Here is a 22,834-nt window from a genome sequence, read left to right on the forward strand (position 1 = left end):
TACCATGTCATATCTCCATGCTTGGACTATGGCTGGGGCAACTTGGATAACCTCCTTTCCTCTTACGTCTAGGGCTTCATCCTCCTAGATTTCTCTTCTACTAAAACCCGAAGCGAGTGGGGAGAAATTAGGAGTGAAGTGTGTATGCAAATGACTATCAAGTCACCTCCTTTTATACTAAAACGTTGAGCACACGTGGGGGTTATTTGGTTGCTGGCCGACCTTATTGAATTGTCCCATAACACAAATAAATTCATATCTCCATGAATACTTATCGGAATCGGATGATCTTTAGATCAATCCTACACCTCTCGACGAGAGGGATCCAAGAAAAATATTAGCTGCCATAAATAAGATGACCCACATGGAGTTTGACCCTAATTGCCAATTTTAACAGATCTACTATTGGAAAATGAAAGAAAAAGGGATGCAAAGATGAAGAGAAGGATGTGACACTTCAAGGAAAAGATAATAGAAGAAGTCTGTACGAAATTCCTTATGTTTTTTGTCACACGTGTGAGTCTGAACCTAGTTGCAGGGACCGAAGATAAAGGATGAATTGCAAAGTTGCAGAAAGGAGGAACTAAAATTTTGTTGGGCTGACTTGGTGGAGAAAATAGGTCATATGTCTTTGTCTAAGGTCTTGGAATGTCTCAATCTGATATGAATCTACTAGTGGAAGAGTTTGACTAGGTTTTCCCCTTCATAGGGGTTTTTCCCTGGTTGAGTGCCTACATCTTGTGTTCTTTTCTTGTGTTTGTGATCTTCATTTGTTTGGCAATTATATTGATGATGAAGGAACATAATAATATCAAAAGAAGTAATATAACCTCACAAGAACTTGTCAAATTAAGAGAAATCAAGTTATAAGAAGACCTAATCAAGCTACCCTAGATTTCTCAACATGGTATCAGAGCTTGGTTCATTTGTATAAGGGCAGGAAGGAGATCACAGGGCTTCAAGTTAAGCAAAGAAGTTTGGTCATCTAGGATTGTGCTCGTAGAACAAAATCCAAATTCTGGGCACTCTAGTAAGTCCTAATTACAGTGAGTAGGCCGTTGGCTTATGCCTGGACAACGAAGAAGATAGAAGCACTATTTTGGAAGGCCGAAAGGCTAAGGAAATAGCCCTCTCAAGACCGAATTCCTTGAGGAAAAGATCGAGGTTCTGAGCATAGCTACTATTATCTGAAATCACTTCAAAAGGAGGGTCTGAATTTTGTGTCATCACAGTAAGCCTAATCCTGTGCAAGGATGTGAGGTTTTGGAAAGCCTAGAGGGTTTGTTTCAAAAGTCTAAAAGACTAGTCTTCTAACTCAAATAAGTTCGAGCGACTTGACAAGTGGAGCGAGGCACTATACATAAGCTAGAAGGTCTGAAATTGTCACTTAAGAATCTGAATTCTCTGTATCTCAGAATTTTGGGCACATTTGTGGGTGACTGAATCCTTGTTTGGGGAGTCACATAATGGGCTTGGAGCAGTACTCATAGCTAGTGAAACAAGCAAGCAAATCTGAATTGGTTGAAGGCATTTTTAGGCCTAGTTGAAAGACTCAACGTGAAGGTGCAACTATTTTGGAAAGAAACCGAGATTCCTTATGGAGTTTTGGGCATAAGTGCAAAGTGTAACAATCATCTTATGAGAGGGCCGAGACCCGTTCTAAACCTGTGCATTGAAAGGATTGTAGAACGAATTGTTTTGAGTATATTTTGGAAGGCTTTTCATCCATCTACGAGCTAACTATGGTCTTAAAAGAGAAACGCAAGCCTATACAATGGTATAGAATCCATGAGGTTCTAGTAGCCCTGTGGTACACATATATACAAAGCTCAAGTCTGAATAGTGAGGTCGACCTTGGAAGCCAAAAAGAATAGTCATCCTGATCACATATATATAAAATTCGAATTGTGGACACCTATATACTCTAGTGTTTTGAGAAACCCCTATTAAAAGGGCCATCTCAAGAAAAGCGGAAGTGGTCATTGTTGATTTTTGGTAGCAACATCAGATGTGCTCTAAGTCTCAAATTTTGCAGGGAGGCTTGGGCACATGTATTCCAAAGAACCGAGAAAGCATTTTGGGAAATTCTACCCTGAAACAATTTTATTAAAATAAATAATTATTTTTAATGAGACCCTAAGTCTAAACTTAGGAAAATAAAATAATTAATGGGTATTAATCTAACTATGGGTGTAACTTCTAGAAGAAGACAAGGATCAAGCAAAAATGATCTTAGCGATTGATTAGCTTTTAATCTGGGTTGTTGAATGTCAACGAGGAGATTATTTAAGAAGGCTTGAGGGTCATTTGGAAAGACACACATAGTGAGTTCAAAAGTTCGATTTTGTGAAGCAGAGCAATTGCTGGGAGAATATCTATAGTGAGATTTTGCAGTGAGGGGTAGGGATAAACTGGTTGGAGAGTCTTCTCTTGAGCTTGAATACGCAGCAGAGAGGCAGAGAGACACCATAAGGAGGCAATGCAGTACCCAAGAGGGGTTGACGCTTAGCCAGAAGGGCTCACGTAGAGGCAATGCAGTCCTCCCAGCAGAAGTCCGAAAATTTGCTAGGGTTTGACGTCTCAGCTGGTAAGGTTAACGTTAGAGCTCCGAGAGAGAAAATCGACCTAGCGCAGAGCTGACGCAGGGCCCATGCAGGGGCAACGCAGAAATCTCCGGGGACACGTTGGTTCAGCTGCCGGATCAGCTGGGACTTGCCAGGTAGAGTAAGGTAATCTCACAAATTTCTTCTGCCAGTTGTATTTCTTTGTAACTGGATTGCCGGGAGGGCATCTAGAGTTGTATTTAAAAAATTACTGCATAATAATAAAAACCCTTAGAGTTGCTGCACCGGTTTTCCCGCATTGGGTTTTTACAAGGACATTTGTCCAAAAAACACTGTGTCCTTTGTGTTGTATCTTTCTCTATTCTTTTGTTGTTGTTTTGGGCATATTATTTAATTGGTGTAAGCTGCAGTGTGTTAGCTTCGATATTTGCTTTAGGAAGCAGTAAATAATTTGGTTCAATAATTAACAAATAGGAGAAGTTTAATCAGTTGCTGCAGTAGGGATTCCGGTCTACTGAATTTTCACAGTCATCTCAAAAGAAATATAGTTACAAGGAAGAAGCTTCGACACCCTTGAATCCAATCATTGACTTTGACATTTTGAATTGCATTAAAGACAAAGACTGCATTACCTTTGTGGACAAATTTGAAGTCTTCACTATTGAAGGTAAACAAAAGATCATGGCATCCAGTAGTAAGCCTTGAAGCAACCTCCATGATGATGAGGGATAGAGGTATGTAATTGTGAGTTATGTATGGCATATTCGTTTAATGAGGATCTAACATAAGTTGTCTTAGGGTTTAGTGGTTCATATGGATTTAGGGTTTGTAGTTTCCACGATATTGAAAATTGCTAGCACATGAAAATCCTAGTCATATAGAAACATTAACCATAATATGTGTGTTCCCTCATTACTCTTGACTTCTAGGGTTTGTAGGTAATCTAGGGTATATAGTAAACCCTAGTGTTGATTGAAGAGGATAATTTGATTTTTGCTAGATCTAGAGTTTGTACTTGGAAACCCTAGGATTCCATCCTCCATTGTTGCATAGAAACCCTAGATTGACAAATTGACATCATGCTTTTGGTATCACATATTTTGCTTGGTTGTATTTGTCAATGAGTATTGCAGGTGTAAAGATTATGGCTAAATTCAGAGGGAGCATTTCAAAGGAGCAACTCAAGCTATGTCTAAGACCATAAGATTTTGTAGCTAAACTTCTTCATTAAAAGATACAATCATTTTGAAATTTACATTGTATTACTAACTTTCTTATGTCTAGGGTTTTGAATCATAAGGATTCTTGTTAGGGTGATTAATCATTAGATTGAATCTACCCTTATCATCCTATCTCTTGTTTGGTCATTTAGGTGAAACCCTAACCTTTAGGGGTCACTGTAAAACCCTAGCCTCTTGATGCTTAAGGTATGTTGACAATGAAACCCTAGCCTACTTAGGGTTTGATGTTAAAGAATAGAACTCATGATGAAATATTACTACCTTGATTTTTAGGGTTTTCTTTGTGTTATAGTAAAACCCTAGTCTTTAGAATATATAATGAAACCCTATATTCTTAGGGTTTGATGAATTAGGGTTTAGGGTTTATGAACAAAACCCTTGTAATAGTTAAAGTAAGGTCATAGGAATGAAACCCTAGGTGTTTGTGCTACCGTATGATTTCCTAGCTTGATTAAATTTGTTGTATGTCTAATTTTGGAATTTGATGTATGTATCTAGGGTTTACGATAAGGACCCTAAGTAATAGATTGCTACAAGGAAATTATAATGAAATCCTAGATATGAAATGCTAGTATGCTAAATTGATTGTTGATATTTATTTATCAATGAAATCTACGGTTTGTAACAAAACCCTAGTAGAGTTTGACATGAAATCTAGGGCATAATATTGAATCCCTAGATATAATGATTGCTTACTTAATTTAGTTGCTGATATCCAATGCTTTAAGTCTCGATGATGGAATCTAGGGTTTGTGACAAAAATCCTATCAAGCTGTTGAAGTCCAAAGATGTAACTCTTGTTGACTAGTCAGGTTTAGGTATTTGACGTTTAAAGCTTGATTATTTTGATGCTTAAATTGTAATGACATGATTTTGATATAGTTGACTTCATGCTTCTGTATATTTGTACTTGGTTGTACTTGCTGTTAAAGTTTCGCAGGTACATAATCTTCAAGATGTTGAAGATGTTCTTCGACATTACAATTGAAGATGACTTGATAATAATGATAAACATGATGAATAAAGGGAGCTATAAGAATGATGATGACATAAAAGATGAATAGATGACCTTGATAAACATGATGAATAAAGGGAGCTATAAGAATGATGATGACATAAAAGATGAATAGATGACCTTATTGTCATGAGAAAGAATGTTGTTCCTGAAGAAATGAAGTTTTGAAATATCAAGAATAACATCAAGAATACCAAGAATACCATCAAATAAGGTGGAGTCAATACTAAGAATATCATTCTTTGAATCTGGTACTGCCTGATTTGCAAAGTACACTGCCATATGTGTAACAAAGACACAGTCCATCTGGCTTAGAAAAGAGAAGTCTTTGTGAAGACTCAAAAGAAACACAAGGTATGGTGCCCATAGGCTAAAGAGCCAATCACTATGAATCAACATGTTGAGTTGACACAATAGAGAGCTTGAGTTTTGTATTTATATACATCTTAAGTGATGTACCTTAGATGGGAGGCATCCCATCAGCAGTGGGTCATGGGCCCACATAACAAGGGCAGACACCCAAAAGGGTGACTAGGTCAACCTAATCAAATATATAAAAAAGACAATAAAGAGGGTGCTAAGCCATAAATGACCACGTGAATATTAGCATCATTCCAGTATTTTGTTGGTGCATCAGATTTATTTTTATGCTCATCTATGGGCTCTTCTTGGGTTTGTAAATTTTACAGAATTGTTTCAATTGTATATTATTTTTTCTCCAAATTGTCTATTCCTCGACTACACACATGGTAGTTGATGTATGTATTCTGCGTATTATCATACAAACACGATATGCGCTTTTATTCCATTCTCTATTTTATGCACCAGCAATAGTTTTGTCAATTCTTTCTGGCCCAGCTGGCAAAAATCGTGTAGACATTCTTGTGTTCCATATTCCTCAAGATAGTATTTTCCCATTGCTTAGTTTTAATTAAGCTTCTAACCTAGTTGATAAAGGATGACTACATTTTATTCCTTACCTTACAAAGGTGATGGATATTATGGCTTTACTTGCATGTACTAAGACTTTTATTTATTCCTTGCATGTTCTCTCTTTACGCAGGAACGTGTCATTGGTGTTTTAGATTGGGAATTGTCAACATTGGGGGACCCAATGTCTGATGTTGCTTACAACTGCATGGTATCCAACTTCTCTTAAATTTGTGATTCTTTTAGTTTAGTGTTTTAATTTATATTGATTTGAAACATGTAATTTCTGTGAAAATGCAGAAAAATAGCATGATTTGTTATTGTAACTCACGAATATATCTTCACTGATTATAAAAATTAAGGGTAGTCTTTTAATTGTGAAACAATGTTATGATGTAAATTTGTTCTGATAGTACAATAAGTTGAATAATTTTCTATTATTGTATATTTTAAATTAGCTACCACCAAATCTCATTTTTACATTGGATTAAGTTTTACTAGCCAGTTTTTTTGACATTATCACACTTGGTTATATTAAATGACTAAAATATTGAGCTTATGAACACCATTATTTGAATGTGCTACATATTTGAAAATTAAATTTCAGGCAGATAATCTGAGTGACATCAAAAGTAAGATAAATACTCCATGGGATGTGTATGCATTTGGACTCTGGAGGAACATTACTTTTGAGTCAGGATTTTAATATTCAAAGAAAACCAAGCTGATTGGTCGATACCAACTTCATTTATATGCAGAAATGCCTTCATTATGTTGGAAAAATTACAGTAGTTTTACAATAGCAGTAGGCTGCGTGTTAATACAGTTGTAGCATCATGGTGTATCCGATTCCATTAGGAGGAATATAGATGAGAAATAAAAGCCTGCAAGGAGAAGCACCTTAGCATTAAAAATATCAAGCACAAGTACAAGTAGGCATGGCTATGAAGCCTGTTACCTAGTGGGGAATCTTCTTTATCATCCTTTTTGCTACCCTCACCCCCATCTACCAATATAGGGTTTATGTTCTTCCTTTATGTTTGGTACCAGTGATCCTCCTTATCATTCCTTCTGTCATTATTTTCTTTTTGAGACAAGAATGATACACTTATGGCAAGGGCATGCTTCATTGAAATGGGTGGTTGTGAGATTCCTGTGTAGTGTCTTTTCCATTTTTACATATGAACTTGGACATGATGTGAATGAGCATGCTTCATGGACCTAGGTGGCTATGATAAAACTTCTGCCATTAGCACAACATGATACATGTATGACTTAGGAGTTGACCCATCCATTGAGTCCTATGGCTTAGAAGTGCTAATTAAGTTATATAAGTAATTGTAATGGCACATTAATGCAATTTATTATTGCTGGACATGTGGTTAGATATCCCTAGTGCTGTATTATGATGTTTGGCCATATTAACCATTTTCTCTAAGGTTGGACTCATGTTAATCATAAATAAATGTTAAGTACTCCATCATAAGTCATTACTCATCATAATAGTATGCTATATTCCCTTGTGCTTTGTGGGTTTTCAGGTTTAAGGCATGGATAGCCTAGTTTGGGTGGCAGGGCGCCCATTCTTTACATTCCTAGGCTCAAGTAGTATAGGGCCCATATTTTTGGAACTATTGCTTCCCGTTATCTTTATGCAATTTCTTCAAAATTTATGAGAATTTGTTCTATTCTTTGAATAATGCCATTACATTTTGAGTAATTTTCACAATATTTTTGTTCTTCTAGGGATGGTGTCGGTTTGGGGGCATAAAAAATGGTATTAGAGTAGGGAATGGCCCTTCTCACAACATACCACATGTATGACTTAGGAGATGACCCCTCTATTGGGGCTTGTGACCCGCCAAAGTGGGTAACCCGTAGGAGAATTTTTTTCTCCTTATTTGAGAGTTAGTCAACTAACAACCCTATGATTGCCCACAAATAGCTTTACATCAGAGCTCTCCACCTATGCTTTGGTCAATGCTCTCTCCCATCTAGCATGCTTCTTAAAGGAAGGTGGGTCATCTATTGGAAGGTACATTAACCATTTTTGTAATCATGTGCTTTCATTTAATGTTTTGGGGCATAATAATATGGATTGACTAGTCTTGATTATATCCTTGTTCCCATGCTTCACTTGGAAGGCTATCCTTTGGCCCTAGTCCATTGTGACTTCCCCTGAGGTCCTTCATTTTGGAGGCATACTGATAGGAGGCATTGATTGAAGTAGCATGCCCAAGGTAATCCATACTTACCACATTCCATGTTTCCCTTATTATCCACATCCATTCTTTGGGTTGATTGTCATTTGTCATTGGGACTAGCACCTTATATCCTCATCTCTGAGTTAGGGCCCAAAAAGTTGCCCCAAGAGGTTGATGCAGCTGAAAGAATGATAAAATCATATGAAGCCACAACTAAAGAAAATAAAATGCAAAAGCTGGCTGGGACATAGTAAGCACATTAGCAAAATCCTAACGTGAGCTCTACCCCCCTCATTAGCCATTACCTAGTTCCTCAACATTTCATGCTATATCTAAAAAGAACTTATGAATGTCCCAACCTTGATGAGTGAGAAACCACTACATCTTTAACGAGTATTGGAAAAGCATAAAGCAAGGTTGTTCTCCTAAGTTTATGCAAGAAAGAAAAATAAATCATTAAAGTAAAAGGTGCACTAGAGGGGTGGAAAAGGTAGTCCGAGGAAAGGGGTAACCATTGCCTTGATGATTACTCCCTCTTCTCATCATAGTACTTAGAGATGTTGGACCTCTTTTAGCTAGTACCATGGCCATGGCCATCTTCCTTGAAGTCTTGCCCACTCCATTACCACCATTATGACATGCACCTATGGATTGATGGGTCTACCTGTGAAATGTCCTTCCACCTGGGGGCTGGAAGCACCTAATAGGGTTGAAGGTATAATCATCCCTAACACAAGTGTGATAACTTGCTTACAAATCCTAAGCTAGAAAGACATTGGAAGGCAAGGTTTGTGTGAACTATTTTTGTGCCCCTCACATTGAATATGGTTCACTACGATACTTTAATGGTTTTTATCCCTGATGATGTTGATCACACTTGATCTTGAGGGTATGTTTTAGGTGCTTCATACTCATGCGACAAAGATCGTTTGAAGGATGACTTGACAACTATCAACATCTTTCAGAGGATGTTTTTCCCATTCTAGAGAGAAAATATGTTCTTGTATCTCCAACTTTACCCTCATGAGATGGATGTTGGGATTTGAGGAGCCTCTACATGGTTACACTCCCCTTGATATACCTCCACATGCTGAAATGCTATACCAACAAGCCAAGGCATTGAGTTATTTGATGATGTGCCCAGATGGACCCAAGACACCCCTTAGCTAGCCTTAACCCTATTTGATGGACATTGCTTTTGTTCTAGAGCTCGAATGAGTATGGAGATCATTGAGATGACTTGGGAGGGTTAGCACATCATGTGCATATTCCAACACTTGCCTTAGAGCATGCCACACCATTCCCACATGCCCTAAAATGATGACATGAGCCTTCTTGGAGATAATGTCATGGTGGAGGGGATGTTATTTGGAGATGTACCGATGCACTTTGATGATTACCTTGCAGTGAGGAGCACTCATTGACCACTTTATTACTTGTTTGATGGAGTTTGTCTATTCTAGGAGGATGATGTCATGTTGGAGAGTACTTATGCCCACATGCATGGGAGATTTTGATGAATTTGTTATGTTTTAAAGCGATCTTAAGGTTGGCTTGTGACCTTTAGGTCTAGTTGATTGTCGCAACAAAATTTTAGGATTTTTACTTGTAAAATTATGAAAAGTGACTTGGTTGTCCTCATATAAATAGAGGGAAGTTACTTTCATTTTTATTATCACACATTCATCACATTTCTCTCTTTCTTAATAAGTGTGCATTAGCTCTCTTGTCTTTTTCTTTTAGTTGTTATGGATGAATGACGGATCAAATTGTCTTGGGAGGGATATTTTTGCATGAGAGGGATATTTTTGATTAATGAAGTGATTCTTGATTGAATGGTGTATGTTTATTGCCATTTTTCCTCCATTTTGCATGCAATTTTTTGAAATTAAGGTTTCTATTCTACCATATTAAATTGTGCAAAGCCTTTCATGAAATCTTGTTCCTATATGTTATGCAAAAATTGTCCTTCAAGAATCCATCAAAGGAACTTGGTATATGCATCCTTTGATCTAAATTTCATTTTAAAGAAGTTGCTAAGGTTTCTAAGAGAGGATTTTTAGTTCTTCATCCTCTTCATCCAAGTCCCTCTATCTTTGACCTCACCATTATTGACTCAATTGCCCAATTAAGAGAAGGCACTAGACTAGTTGTGGTAGGTCTGACACCTGATGCCCAAACAGAGTTATGGTAGAGTGATGAGGCACTCGGCATGCCCGAAACTAAGTGCCCTAAAGACACATAGCTGGGTGGCAAGCTGGCGGGAATACCTTCTGAATAAGGGAAACCCTCGGGAGGGAACTGCAGCTGCAATTCTTCTCCCTCAACAGTGTGTGGAGTTGAGACTTCGGACTCATCCGGAGAAGTGACTGGAGCATCGCCCTTGGGTTCCATGTCTGGAAACAAACGACGACGGACAACCGAATGTGTACTAGGGGATAGTTCCAAAGGAACACCCAGTTGATCGTACGGACTGTAAGGGCGCTGTGGTGATATCTCAACAACGTCAAACAGAGGGTTCGGAGGATAGATAACCAGTCCAAGCTGACCGTCAGTGGTCGACGAGTTCTCTGGAGTTCGAATGGGATTATCCGGAGATTTCGGGTCAAGACCAGCAGATGACCCTGAATTGAAAGTAGGTGGAGGACGAGATGATAATGGTTGAACACTCAAAACAATTGCGAGTTCAACATTTTGGTCCTCAAATGGCTTTGATAACTCAGGAAGTGGCTCCTCGGACAATCTTTCAGACGGAGGAGAGGAAGAGGAAATGGGTGAACCAGATGGTTCAGCCACAATGACCTTGTCTTAGCTGACAGAACAAATAACTTCAAAGCTTTAAAAATGTCCTTTTAAAGAAACTCACAATTTGGTCAAAAAATCTAACAGGCTGTTTTGGATCATGGGCAATCAATTATTTAAGACGCATAAAATACTGATGTTCTTTCATTTTTGAAGTGTCGAGAAAGAAACAAAGATGACTCTATCACTTTCGATTGGAAACGAGCTCGAAAGAACAAGTGCTCGAATGATCTTTTAAGTTTAATGAGTCAAAAAGATCAAATGACTACTCTGGATGATCTAGGTAAACAGATCATCCGTGAACTACAAAATGCAACCGTGAACTACAAAATGCCAGGCAACCGTGAACTACAAAATGCCTCCTGGCGAACCAAGAAGTACGGGCAGACAATCTCCCCGAATGTGTTTGGTGTATCACGTTCGCAAGGCGACCGGCTTGGCTTCCTAAGGATAAAAGGATTGCAGCCTAGTGGGGTCTCCCGTAATATACACGACGGTACGGGGAGCACAAATCCGTGCTAGCGTTGTCTAATGCCGAAGCTAACGACAGCTGCTAGGTTTATAGATGCCGAAACACGTCTCTAGCCTAGACCTTCTAGATGTGATCGTTAATGTCAAATGTGCCTTAGATAAATTGAATTCATTTTAGAGTTGATCTTGAGTTAAGTTTCAGTTTTCAGGTCTTAGCGATGCTACTCAAAAACCTAAAATGCAACTAAATGGGACAAGACCCTTTTAATTTGATGAAATGCTTACACTAGAGAGGGTAGAGACTAAATCAAATGCAAACAATCAAGCAACTGAAAACGAAATGATTTTCCACTACTGCACTTTTTGAAAATTAAATAAATAAACTAATGAAAAATGCATTCCAATTCCTAATTTCCTAACAAGCACTTATCTATTAGTCCTTTCGAAATGAAAAAATTTCTCTTCCTTTTCAAACGCTGATGCAATTCTAGTTTTTAAGAGATGCGAATCATAATGATACAACCAGCTAGAATTTCATATTTTCCCATAAAATAACGAAACAAACTTTCACATACAATCTTTCAATGAGAAAATTTTCAAGACTATGAGCTCTTCAAGCAGATGAAAACATCGAATTTGCCAAACAAAAGACTGACAATGTAATCTATGTCGGAAAAAGATGTTCAAACTAGTAAACAAAACTTTTCAAACTTGTGCAAAAAGAGGTTAAAGTCGTACAAGGGACCAAAAACAAATGCAAAGAGCAAAGACACCCACAACTAGACTCGATGAGTCCACAAGCTGCTGAATGGACGACTAGCTAGATGTCCTAGTGTCGCTGGCCACTCAATGACTTGATCAATCAAACAACAAGATGACAAGCCTACAAGCAAGCAAAACCAAACGAAGAGTAGCTTTCTAATCAGGGAGAAAAACAATCAAAAGGCTCACAGGGTCAAAAACACAAGAGCAGAACACACTAGCCAAGATTGGGGTCTAGCCCTAATCTTCACTTACAAGAATCGGTGCGACTTCCTAACTGACAACAAGCGCCAGAAGCAGGTCGGCTCGACTGTTCCTCTGCAATTTGTGCTGATTAGCGCGACTGTGAGCCAATTAAAAGCGCTGTCCGAGGAAACTAAGAAAAAATAAATTTTTTTTTTCAAAACAGGGACTAGATCTGCTACTATGATTTTTAGACTTAAGCCAGTAAGCAGGAGAAAAGCAACAGAACAAAAGGGAAAACGTGAAACTAGCAAAGTTGTCACGAAATCATGAAATCCAAAACAAACAAAAAGATGGGATCTCCCCAGTGGAGTCACCAATTTGTGGTGAAGTAAAATTATAAGTGCAAACATGAACGAATTCCTCTAGCCCGATAATGGGTCTAGCCACAACAATTACATTCTATGGAAGATTTCCTTAAGTTAGGATCAATCAAGAGGGCCTACCTCTTGGTCGCTTATCCTGCTTGATGATGTTCTTGCTTGCTCGCTGCAGCAATCTCTCGCTTCCCTCTTCAAACTCCTGAAACAAGTAAACAAAAACAACATACAAACATAATAATAGACAAATTGCAATCCAACCTAGTTAATGAGTCAAGAAGCATCAAGACATGAATATGTAATATTACAAAACATGTAGGAAATCAATCGATAGTTGCATATATTAATATCAAAGAGAGATTACAACCATTCGTCTTGACGTCATAGTCTTCCTCTGACAAGACTAGGTTCCCACACACTTCTGCTAGCACTTCATGATGGCTTCAAACAACAATAGTTTAAAGACACTTCCCTTTAGGCTTCACTCCAAACCAAACACAGTTCTCCCTCACTCACTAGATGGCTACAACTAGTAATAGCTTGCTTGTCTAATAACATACTCACATTCAACCAACACTCTAACTATATCACTGCAACTAGTTTGTGCTTGGGAAGAAAGGAGGTTTATATAGGAAGATGGATGGGAGATGGATCCTCTTCTCATGGGAGAAGGACTTATCCCTTGAGGTAGTTCCATCATTATAGGGGAAAGGAGCCCAAACTGTCATCCTCGACCCCATCCGGCCAAACCATTTACCAGACTTCCGTTACAGAGCTTCTAGAGATGGAAGCTTCAACTCTAATTTAAAAAACTTTCCATAACAGGACCGACGCGACTGGAACACAGCTTAGTCACACCGATCGGCGCGGGGAATAGTGCTAATCTCTGCACATTGGCGCGGGGGATACAAAGGTCATTAGCGCCCGTTTTGTAAATTAGGCAAAACAGAAGTTTCAGGGGAAACGGTGCAAAAGGGAAATGATCTGCTCATGAAGAGGGACATAATGGGAGTTTCTCCATGATGACAAAGCATGCGGGGTTCACTGTAGAGGTCCTCCAAGATCAAGGAACGGGGAGTACAAGGACAATGACAAAATGCTGTGTAACAGGAGGGAATAGTGAAGAAATGAGAAAACTTGGTTAATCCGTCCACCACCACATATATACAATCACCCCTCTGTACGGCTGGAAGACTGGTAATGAAATACATAGAGATTCTCTCCTACTTCCTCTTTGGAATTGGAAGGGGCTGAAATAAACCAGCTGGATGTGTCTGCTCCCCCTTATTCCTCTAACAAACATCACACTCCTGAACATGCCTCAGAACATCCTCCTTGAGGCCTCTCCAAGTAAAATGCTCCCTGATGGTCTGGTAGGTTTTGAAAAACCCCTGATGCCTAGCCAATGGTGAATCATGAGCCGCCTATAGGATCTTCTCCCACAACTGTGAACCTGGCACCAAATAGATCCCATCCTTATAATAAATCACCTCATCCATCACTCTATACTGGTCATCCCTTGTTGTACCATCCAAGATCTCACATGCTTGTCGATCCTTGGAGTACTCCACCAATAACTACATGTTCCAGTCCTGAGTGATGTCCATCAGTGAGAGTGTCTCAAGCCTTCTCGACAAAGCATCAACTACTATATTCTGCTTGCCCTTGACATACTTTATCTAAAAATTATATGCCTGGATCTTACTGACCCACTTCTACATCCTCTCCTGAAGCTCCCTTTGCTCCAACAAGAATCAAAAACTGTTGTGATTAGTCTTCACCTTGAACCTATTACCCACCAAGTACTGCCAGAATTTGGCCAACACATGCATTATGGCCAACATCTCCTTATAATAAATGGAATACAATCTCTCATGAGGCTGTAGCTTCCGGCTCTCAAATGCAATCTGGTGGCCTCGCTGGGTCAGAACTGCTCCAACTCCCTCTCTAGATGCATCGTAGTCCAAGACAAAGGGCCGTGAAAAATCTGGTAAGGCCAAAATTGGACAACTGCTTATCACCCTCTTGAGGCACTTAAAAGCCTCCTGTGCCACATTTGTCCACTCAAATGCTCCCTTCTTTGTCAAGTCTGTGAGGGGTGCTGCCAACTGAGAGAATCCCTTCACAAACCGCTTGTAATAAGTGCATATACCCAAGAAGCCTCGCAACTCCGTCACATTCCTGGTGTAGTCCAATCCAAAATGGCCTTGATCTTCTCCCAATGGACCCTGACACCATCATTGCCAATCACATGTGCCAGATACAACATCTCTATCAAGCCAAACTCGTACTTAGACATCTTGGCATAGAACTGCTGCTCCTCCAAGATGCACAGGACCTCATCTAAGTGTTGCAAATGCTCCTCCCACATCCTGCTGTAAATCAGAATATCATCGAAGAATAGTAGCACAATCTTGTGCAACTGCTTGCGAAACACATGATTCATGCAAGACTGAAAAATAGCTAGTGCGTTGTGGTTAGCTCGAAGGGCATCACCAAGAACTCAAAATGCCCATAGTGGCATCAGAATGCAGTCTTCGGGATATCCTCCTCTCTCAGTTGAATCTAATGGTACCTCGAACGCAAGTCTATCTTGGAGAAGTATTTAGCTCCTCTAAGCTCATCCATCAGTGCATCGATGCATGGAATTGGGTACTTGTTCTTTAGTGTCTTCTTGTTCAGGGCCCTGTAATCAATGCACATACGAGGTGTCCTGTCCTTCTTCACCAAAACAATTGAAGATGCAAAGGGACAGGAATTGGGTTTGATGTGTCCTAAGGCCAACAACTCCTATATGGCTCTCTCGATCTCATCCTGATATGCCTTGGGATGTCTGTATGGAGTAGTCTTTATTGCATGCACACCCTCCTCCAACTCTATAGTATGCTCAAACCCCTTGTCTTGTGGACGACCTGGAGGAATGTCCCCAAATACTGTCTGATGCTTTTCTAGTAATGCCAAGATATCTTGATGTGGCTGTTGCTGCTTCCCTGTCTCTGAAATGTGCAACTCTATTTCCCATGCTATATCCCCATGTCTCAAATTGGCCTCCATCCTCTGGGCTAACATTGTCTGTGGTGGGTACGAGTGCATGCCCATCAATATTACCAACTTCCCATCCGGCCCTATGAACTCTATCTCTAGCTTCTTCCAATCAGTAGTAACTTGCCCCAAAGAGTATAACCATTGGGCACCCATCAACACGTTGGCGTTCAACACATCAACCACAAAGAAGTGATCCATCACTGGATAATTCCCCATGGTTAGGGTCATGCTAGGAACATATCACGTGCACTGCATGGTCTGATCTCCTGGTACAAGCACTAAAAAGCCCTCAAATGTCTCCGTGTGTATTCCCCTTCGCTCCACCATCTGAGCTTCAATAAAATTGTGGGTAGCCCCATTGTCTACTAGCACAGAGACACGGTGTCCCTGCACTGTGCCTCTAATCCATATTGTCAGAGACTTCAGAACTTCCTGACGTGAAGCAATATCTCCTCCAATACGCAAAAGCGGTCCTCCTTGTGGTGGTGGTGGTCCACCTCCTATGGACTGGGGTCCTCCGTCTTCTGCGCCAACCACTTACTCTATCTCATTATAGGGATCGCTATTTGAATACACCTCGATATAATGGACCTTGCCTTTGGTGCACTTGTTCCCTGGTGCCCATGGCTCCTAACATGTGAAGCACAACTTCCTCCTTCGGAGGTCTCTCCTGGTCTCATCATCAAGCTGTCCGCACCCAACCTCTCTATGTATTTGTCGGGTGTCTCGTCCCTCCTTGGGATGCAGTGCGTCTGATGGGTATAGGGGCCTTAGTCTTGGGCAAGGCATCAATCATGTCTTTGGCCCTAGAGATGGCATCCTGTAATGTCGTGGGCTTATAAGCCCTCACCCAACCACGTAGGGGATCAACTAGCCCCTCAATGAATAGTGTAATCAATCGAGTCTCTGAAATGTTTGTAACCATCACGACCAATCGTTGGAACTCTGACACATGGAAAGAACAAGCCAACAACAAGAAATCAACCAACAGAACTAAGGATTGCTCTAATCGGATGGTACAGGCTCTCAGTGACACATAACAGTGACATGTTCGAACTTTTCATCAGTCTAGATGAGCACAAGAAAGTATAATACCTTAGTATATGAACTCGATGGATACTCTGTTTCGGTAAAAGAGGAGAATACCCTGTCTCGACACTCTTATGATTTCTGTATTATCTTGGCATCAATACAATCAGTGTCTCATAATCTCAGTCTTGTCACTACATGCTCATGATGGAGAGATACACTAACAAGTCTTGACACATCTCTCTCGGCATAAGAATGATGGTCTCAAACATCCTACAACACCACTCAGTTTCGATGGAAAGAATCATGGTGATCCCAATTCTACTTATGATGCTTAGTTATTAAGGATCTCAGAAACTCAGGAAAAGAAGGCAGGTTCGGTGATCACAGTCACATCCTCGGTAAAGATTTCTGTGCAATCATGATAAACGCAACTTACATTCTCGGTCAAGGTGCATAAGTTTCGAACTCAGTAAAAACTATGAAGAGACAACCATGATCTCGATAGATCAAAAGGCAAGTCCCCAATACATATCTCAATAAAACATAGTGATGAAGTTGGTGACAAGTTCAGGCTCACAACACAGTGCACAATTCGAATGAACAACACTCATGGACATCACTGCTTGATACAGTATCAATATACTTGTCGCAGTTTCGAATCTGGTCTATAGACATGATCTCAATAGCATGATGCTCGAATCCGAGCATGAATTTGTTGATGCTGAGTGTAATAAGGTCCACCTGTGGGATGGCAGTATCACTAGCATGTCAAATATAGGAGTCAAAAACACCTTGAAAATGAATTAGGAATCAAGATGATCTCAAGATCATAAAGCAGTTTCAGTGATGACAAGATCACACAAGTCATAATGCTAGGTCTCCAAAGAAGTTTTGGTAAAAGGATACTAGTGGTACATGATGGGCAACTCAAGGAAAGGGAGCATCAAGGTGAATATCTCCTCTTCACATGCCAAGGAAGTATCTTTCATTTTTTTTGGTTTAATGACTTTGATGTGCAAGAAAACAAAAATATTGGAGGATAGTCATAGTCCTCATGATAAAGGTCCTTGCATAGAATGAGGAGGATGGTCACAGTCCTCATAGATGAATCGTTGAATAAGGTCTCCTTTGAATTCATGAAGGTAGACATTAGGAAAGCTAGTAGAACATTATAAGAAAATTCATGTCACTGGATAGGATGGAAAGATCTGAATGAATTCCATGGTAAGAGAGAGTAGAATGCTTTAAGGTAGTCTCTCTATAAGTCTCTTTTTGGGCTCCTAGATCCTGCATAGAATGTGATTATAATATATTATTAGATATGATGTGACATTATCTCGTGACATCACCACAGGGGTGACTAGATTCACAAGGATAAGTAAGATATCTCAGTCAACAACTTAGGGTTTCTATGAAAGAAGACAAGTTATAGGCTACAACTTTGCAGAACTCAAACATTTGAAGAAGGCTCATCATGCAATAGGAAAACATCTGCTGAATAGGGATCTTTAAAGATCCTCAAGATTTTCCGATGGAATCTTCAATAGTAGATTCACTGATCCAGGGATGAAGCAAGTGTTTCAATAGAAACTCTAGCTTGTGGAGTTCATGAATAATAATATGATGACATAAGAGCAGTTCAAGGGGTTGAAGGTCTTTCAATCAAGGAAGTTGCTGAAAGAAACCTGGACAACCTAAAGGTAAAATGAGGTATGTATACTTGTATTTAAGTTTTATACTTGTATACTTCTATCTGGAGAAGCATGATCAAAGGAAAAGGTTCTCCTCCTATGAAAGGATGCAGAAAGACATAAGTTACACCAGATGAAATCAACATAATATGTCTTGATATGAAATATGAGGTGGTTGACCACAACTACATAACTCTGATTAGAAAACTCTAAAAGGATACATGGGAATGGAATGTGCAAGGAAGGAAGAGATCGTGAGATATGCAACCCTGATGAAGGCAATCAACATCCAAAAGGATCAAGAAGACTTGACTAGAAAATATCCTGGAAAGATATAAAGACTCTGATGGGAAAGATGTAGACCCTTGACAATGGATATCTTTGGGAAATGTGTCAACATGTATGCAGGATGCTGATACCTACAAAAGATGTCATGATGAAGAGCCATCTAGTAAGGTATGATTTGATTTAATGATATGTTTCTTGAATAATATCTGGATAAGTTCATGCAGAGCTACTTACAAGTACAACTAGCATTCATGTGATGGATGAAAGAAGCATGATGAGAAAGAAGTAGTCATATGATGAAGGTTCCAGATATGAAGAAGGCCACTTTCCATGAAGAAAGGAATGGCATGGCGAACTAAGGAGGAAAGTGATTGATGGTTGTTGCCCTACAAGGAAGAAGGTCAACTAAAATTCATGACATCAAGGAAAGAAGTTGATCAAGCAGTTGAAGAACCCACGAAGAAGAAGTTGCTGATATATAGAAGAGTCCCTAGCTAAGAGGGATCTCTGACAAGTTCTTGATTAGAAGGGAGCTTGGGCAAGTTTCTGATCAGAGAAACTTGGGCATATCATCCCCAGTTGAGAGGGAGAGATAGACACAACATTCTTTTCTTCACTATGGAAGAAAGAATGGAGGATTGGGTCATCATCTGGCATCCGATGCTCTTTGAGGATGTGTAGGGCATCTAAGACAAGAGTAGGCAAGAAGACCGATATTCTTTGAGGGCTGGGAACCCAAGATAAGAATAGTCCTAGAAGGTCATACTTAGTGAACACCCAGGTGAGTATGTACCTTGAGAGACAATAATGAAGGTGTCTATAGTCATTGGTCTCTCCAACATTGTTTGTGCTCTAATCAAATGAGAGATAGAGCTGTCAGTCAAGGCCTCGCTGTGGAAACAATGTTGGTTAATATGATGCTATAACAGAAGTTACCAATCTGATTCTTCTTATGAGAAATTCTTCAGATTGAGAATAACCAAGTACCATTGTAAATACCTCCTTAGTTAAGAGGGAGTGTTGAAGAAAATGTAACTCGGTTTGGTATTTAATATTTATACATGTAATTTTGATCTTTGTACTTGTAAATAAAAGAAATATTATTTTTGAGAATTATAAGAATGAGTTTCTTGCTCATTCCATAGGTCTAGGAAAGTCAAAGAGTCAAAGAGCTCTTCTTGAGCATTTATGTAATGTATATGAGTCAACCTAGAGTCTAGTTCAACCCTCCAAGACAAGCACAATCCTCTTGAAGAAGGCAACAAGCTAAACGATGAAGAGAATAGTTAAGTCGACCAGCAAAATCGATATAAAGAAAAGCCACGTCGGCTCAGATGAAGTGACACAACAATTCACATTCATGTCGGCTCATTTATAGAGACAGAACAACTATAAATACTCAACTAAACTTCGCAAAAGCACAAACAAAATCTCGCATGACTCTGTGGCTTCGGAAAATGCAGCAAGGTGCAGTCACGATGATAACCACGGTGAATACCCTCGCATTCCTCTTAGAAATCCCGATCAAGTTAAAGGTTACAAGAATCTCGGAGGAAGACTTTATTATATAATCTCGGTTGAGGAAAGGGTCTATGGTTCTCGGATGCAGATTATAAGAGTACACACTCTCGGCATAAATATCATAGTAGTGTATGCACAACATGACAAAGAGGAGGATAATTTCTGAACACAATCACATACTCAATGAAGTTCTCTACGCTGTCATAGTCATGGTAACAAGGATGATCACAATCTCAACATAAAGGAAGGATCTCAATATACGTCAAGATGTCATCATAGGCATGTAGGATTAACATGAGGACTTCAATGCAACAGTCACATGTATATATCTATATACATGTCTCATCATAGAAACCTCATCTACATAATGATGATCTCGATAAGCAGTAAAGAATTAAGTAAAGATAGAGATATGGTGCAACAATCTTGCTCTCATGAATTCAATGATGTTGCAACAATCATGGATGTCTCAGTGGTGCAGTGACGACAATGATCTCAACAGTTTGAAGAAGAGGTTGGTGGCTTGGTCTTGGAGTGGCTCAGTTAGTCAAGGGTCATGGTCTTGGTGTTTGTCAATTGGAATCTCTATAAGAATAATTTTATGCGGGTTTCCTCTCCAAGAGGGAGAGGTTTTGGCCTTGGCAGAATGCCAACTTATTGTGTTCTTGTCTCTTTGTTATGGTAGCTATTTAATGAATAAAAGAAGACACACTAATGTTAACAAGCTAAGCATTAATAGTTATCATGTAAAGAAGAATCTCATTAACCCTGTGCCCTAGATTCGTCAACAGAGCTTCCACCAAGGAGCGGGGTGCATAATGTGTTCTGTGGGTCTTTCCTGAAAAAAGCATTGGGGCAACAAGTTACAACTACTATGGAGATGCCACCATTGGACAATGAGGGACACTTGATTTTGATACCTGAGGCCATCTTGCAGGAGAGGGAGAGGAGAATTAGGAATAGGACTACTAGAGAATACTTTGTCCGATGGAAGGACTTACCAGATGAGGATGCCACTAGGGAGGAAGAGTAGATTCTTCAACATCCAACATTACAATTGCTTGCGGACAAGCAACATTTGGGAGGGTAGGTCTTTCATGTCCTCGATTAATAATTTTGCTAAGGGAATTCCCAGTTTTGCAATTTTGGCATTTAATAAATATTTTTGGCAAATTAACTTAGCAAAAGTGGGTTGTGGAGGCTTAATATAATTTTTGGAGAAGAGGAAAGGCTCAACTTAGGGAAAAAAAGGAAAAATTAAAGTGTTAATGGGTTGTGGGTACCGTTCAAGAAGGGAAATTGAATTCCCTAGGAAAATCGAACCAGAAGGGAAAAGGCGATGAGAAAGGGCGTCAAATTTGTGGAGCCCACAAGGAAGGGTGAGCAACAATTATAAAGGGAAGAGAAGAGCCTTATTTTTGCATCTTATGGCATTTCATTTTCAGAACTATAGAGTTTTCTTGAGCTGCTTAGCCAAGTCAACCAGTGTTGTTTAGCACAAGGAATTTCCAAGTGGGAGTTCCAACTCTTCTTCATTGAACTTCAAGTGTCAGTCTAGAAGAGAATTTGTGAGCAAATTTTGGCATTTGGAGGACCAATTTGCAAAGATCTTTCAACTTTTGTGAGTTCCAGCAAGTAAAGGCAAAGGGCATAGTCCATGATTTTTAGAGGTTAAGAACACTGCTATTTTGATTTGGGGTAGCATCGGATGTGCTCTAGCCACGAAATTTGGTAGAGAGGCTAAGGCACATGAGATCTCTAATACCCAGAAAGGGTTTGGGCAGATTCTAAACAGTTTGGGAGATATTAAAATAATTAATATTTTTAATGGAGTTCCTAAGTCTAAACTTAGGGAAATTAAAATATTAATGTGAATTAATATAAAACTGTGTTAAAATGCTCCAAAAGTCATGGATCAAGCTAGATCTAATCTTAGTTGTTGATTAGGGACTTAATCTCGGCCGTTGATCTGTCAACGAGAAAAGTGTAAGAGGAGGCTTGAGGGTAACTTGGAGAACACACCAAGAGATCAAGATTTCGACTTTCTGGGGCTGGGTTTGCTGAGAAAGTTGAGAGAGTGATCTGGAGCTGCAGCTGAGGGGCAGTGAATATAGAAGTAGAGAGGCAGAGATAGTGCCGGGAGGATCAGCGCAGCAACCGAGAAAGTTGACGCAGAGGGCAGAAGCCGGAACTGTTGGGAATCGCTGGAACTGCCGGAACTGCCCGGAAAGATGACGCAGAGGGCAAAAGCTGGAACTGCCGGGAACAACTGAAATTGTCGGGAACTGTCGAGAAAGCTGACACAGAGGGTAGAAGCCGGAACTGCCGGGAAAGCTAATGTAGAGGGCAGAAGCCGAAACTGTCGGGAACAAACAGAACTGTCGGAACTGCCGGGAAAGCTGACGCAGAGGGCAGAAGAGGCTGACACAGTGCCTAGAGGCTGACGCTGGGGTTTTTCGTGTGGCAGATTGGAGCTGTCGGAGTGTTTATCCGGGGTTTCAGCCAGAGCATCTGTCTCCGAAGGAGAGGTACTACTGCCAAGATTTTTCTCTGTTGGGTGAGCCGGATTTGGCACCCAGATTGTATTCTGAAATTGCTTAATAAATCAAACCCTCAGATAGCTGCACCGATTTTCCCGCATTGGGTTTTTCCGAGGAAATTAGTCCAAAAATAATGGTGTCATTTGTCTGCTTGTTTTTGTTTCC

General features: G+C 39.8%; 1 protein-coding gene across 4 annotated transcripts in view; it reads left to right on the forward strand.

The window, feature by feature from the left end:
* IBR3 (acyl-CoA dehydrogenase-like protein) overlaps positions 1 to 22,834 on the forward strand; it is a 381,815-nt gene that overhangs the window by 164,149 nt on the left and 194,832 nt on the right. For 2 of the 4 annotated variants that reach the window (XM_089419562.1, XM_089419564.1), the window contains exon 7: positions 5,884 to 5,961. The exons of the other annotated variants lie outside the window; for them this stretch is intronic. In XM_089419562.1, coding sequence (XP_089275688.1) covers positions 5,884 to 5,961 — 78 coding nt within the window. The remainder of the gene's footprint in view (positions 1 to 5,883; positions 5,962 to 22,834) is intronic. 4 annotated transcript variants of the gene reach the window in all.

Source organism: Pinus tabuliformis, chromosome 4_1 (genome assembly GCF_031772625.1).
Source record: "Pinus tabuliformis cultivar Carrire ecotype Pingquan chromosome 4_1, CPIR1, whole genome shotgun sequence".
In the NCBI taxonomy this organism is placed as follows: Eukaryota; Viridiplantae; Streptophyta; class Pinopsida; order Pinales; family Pinaceae; genus Pinus; species Pinus tabuliformis.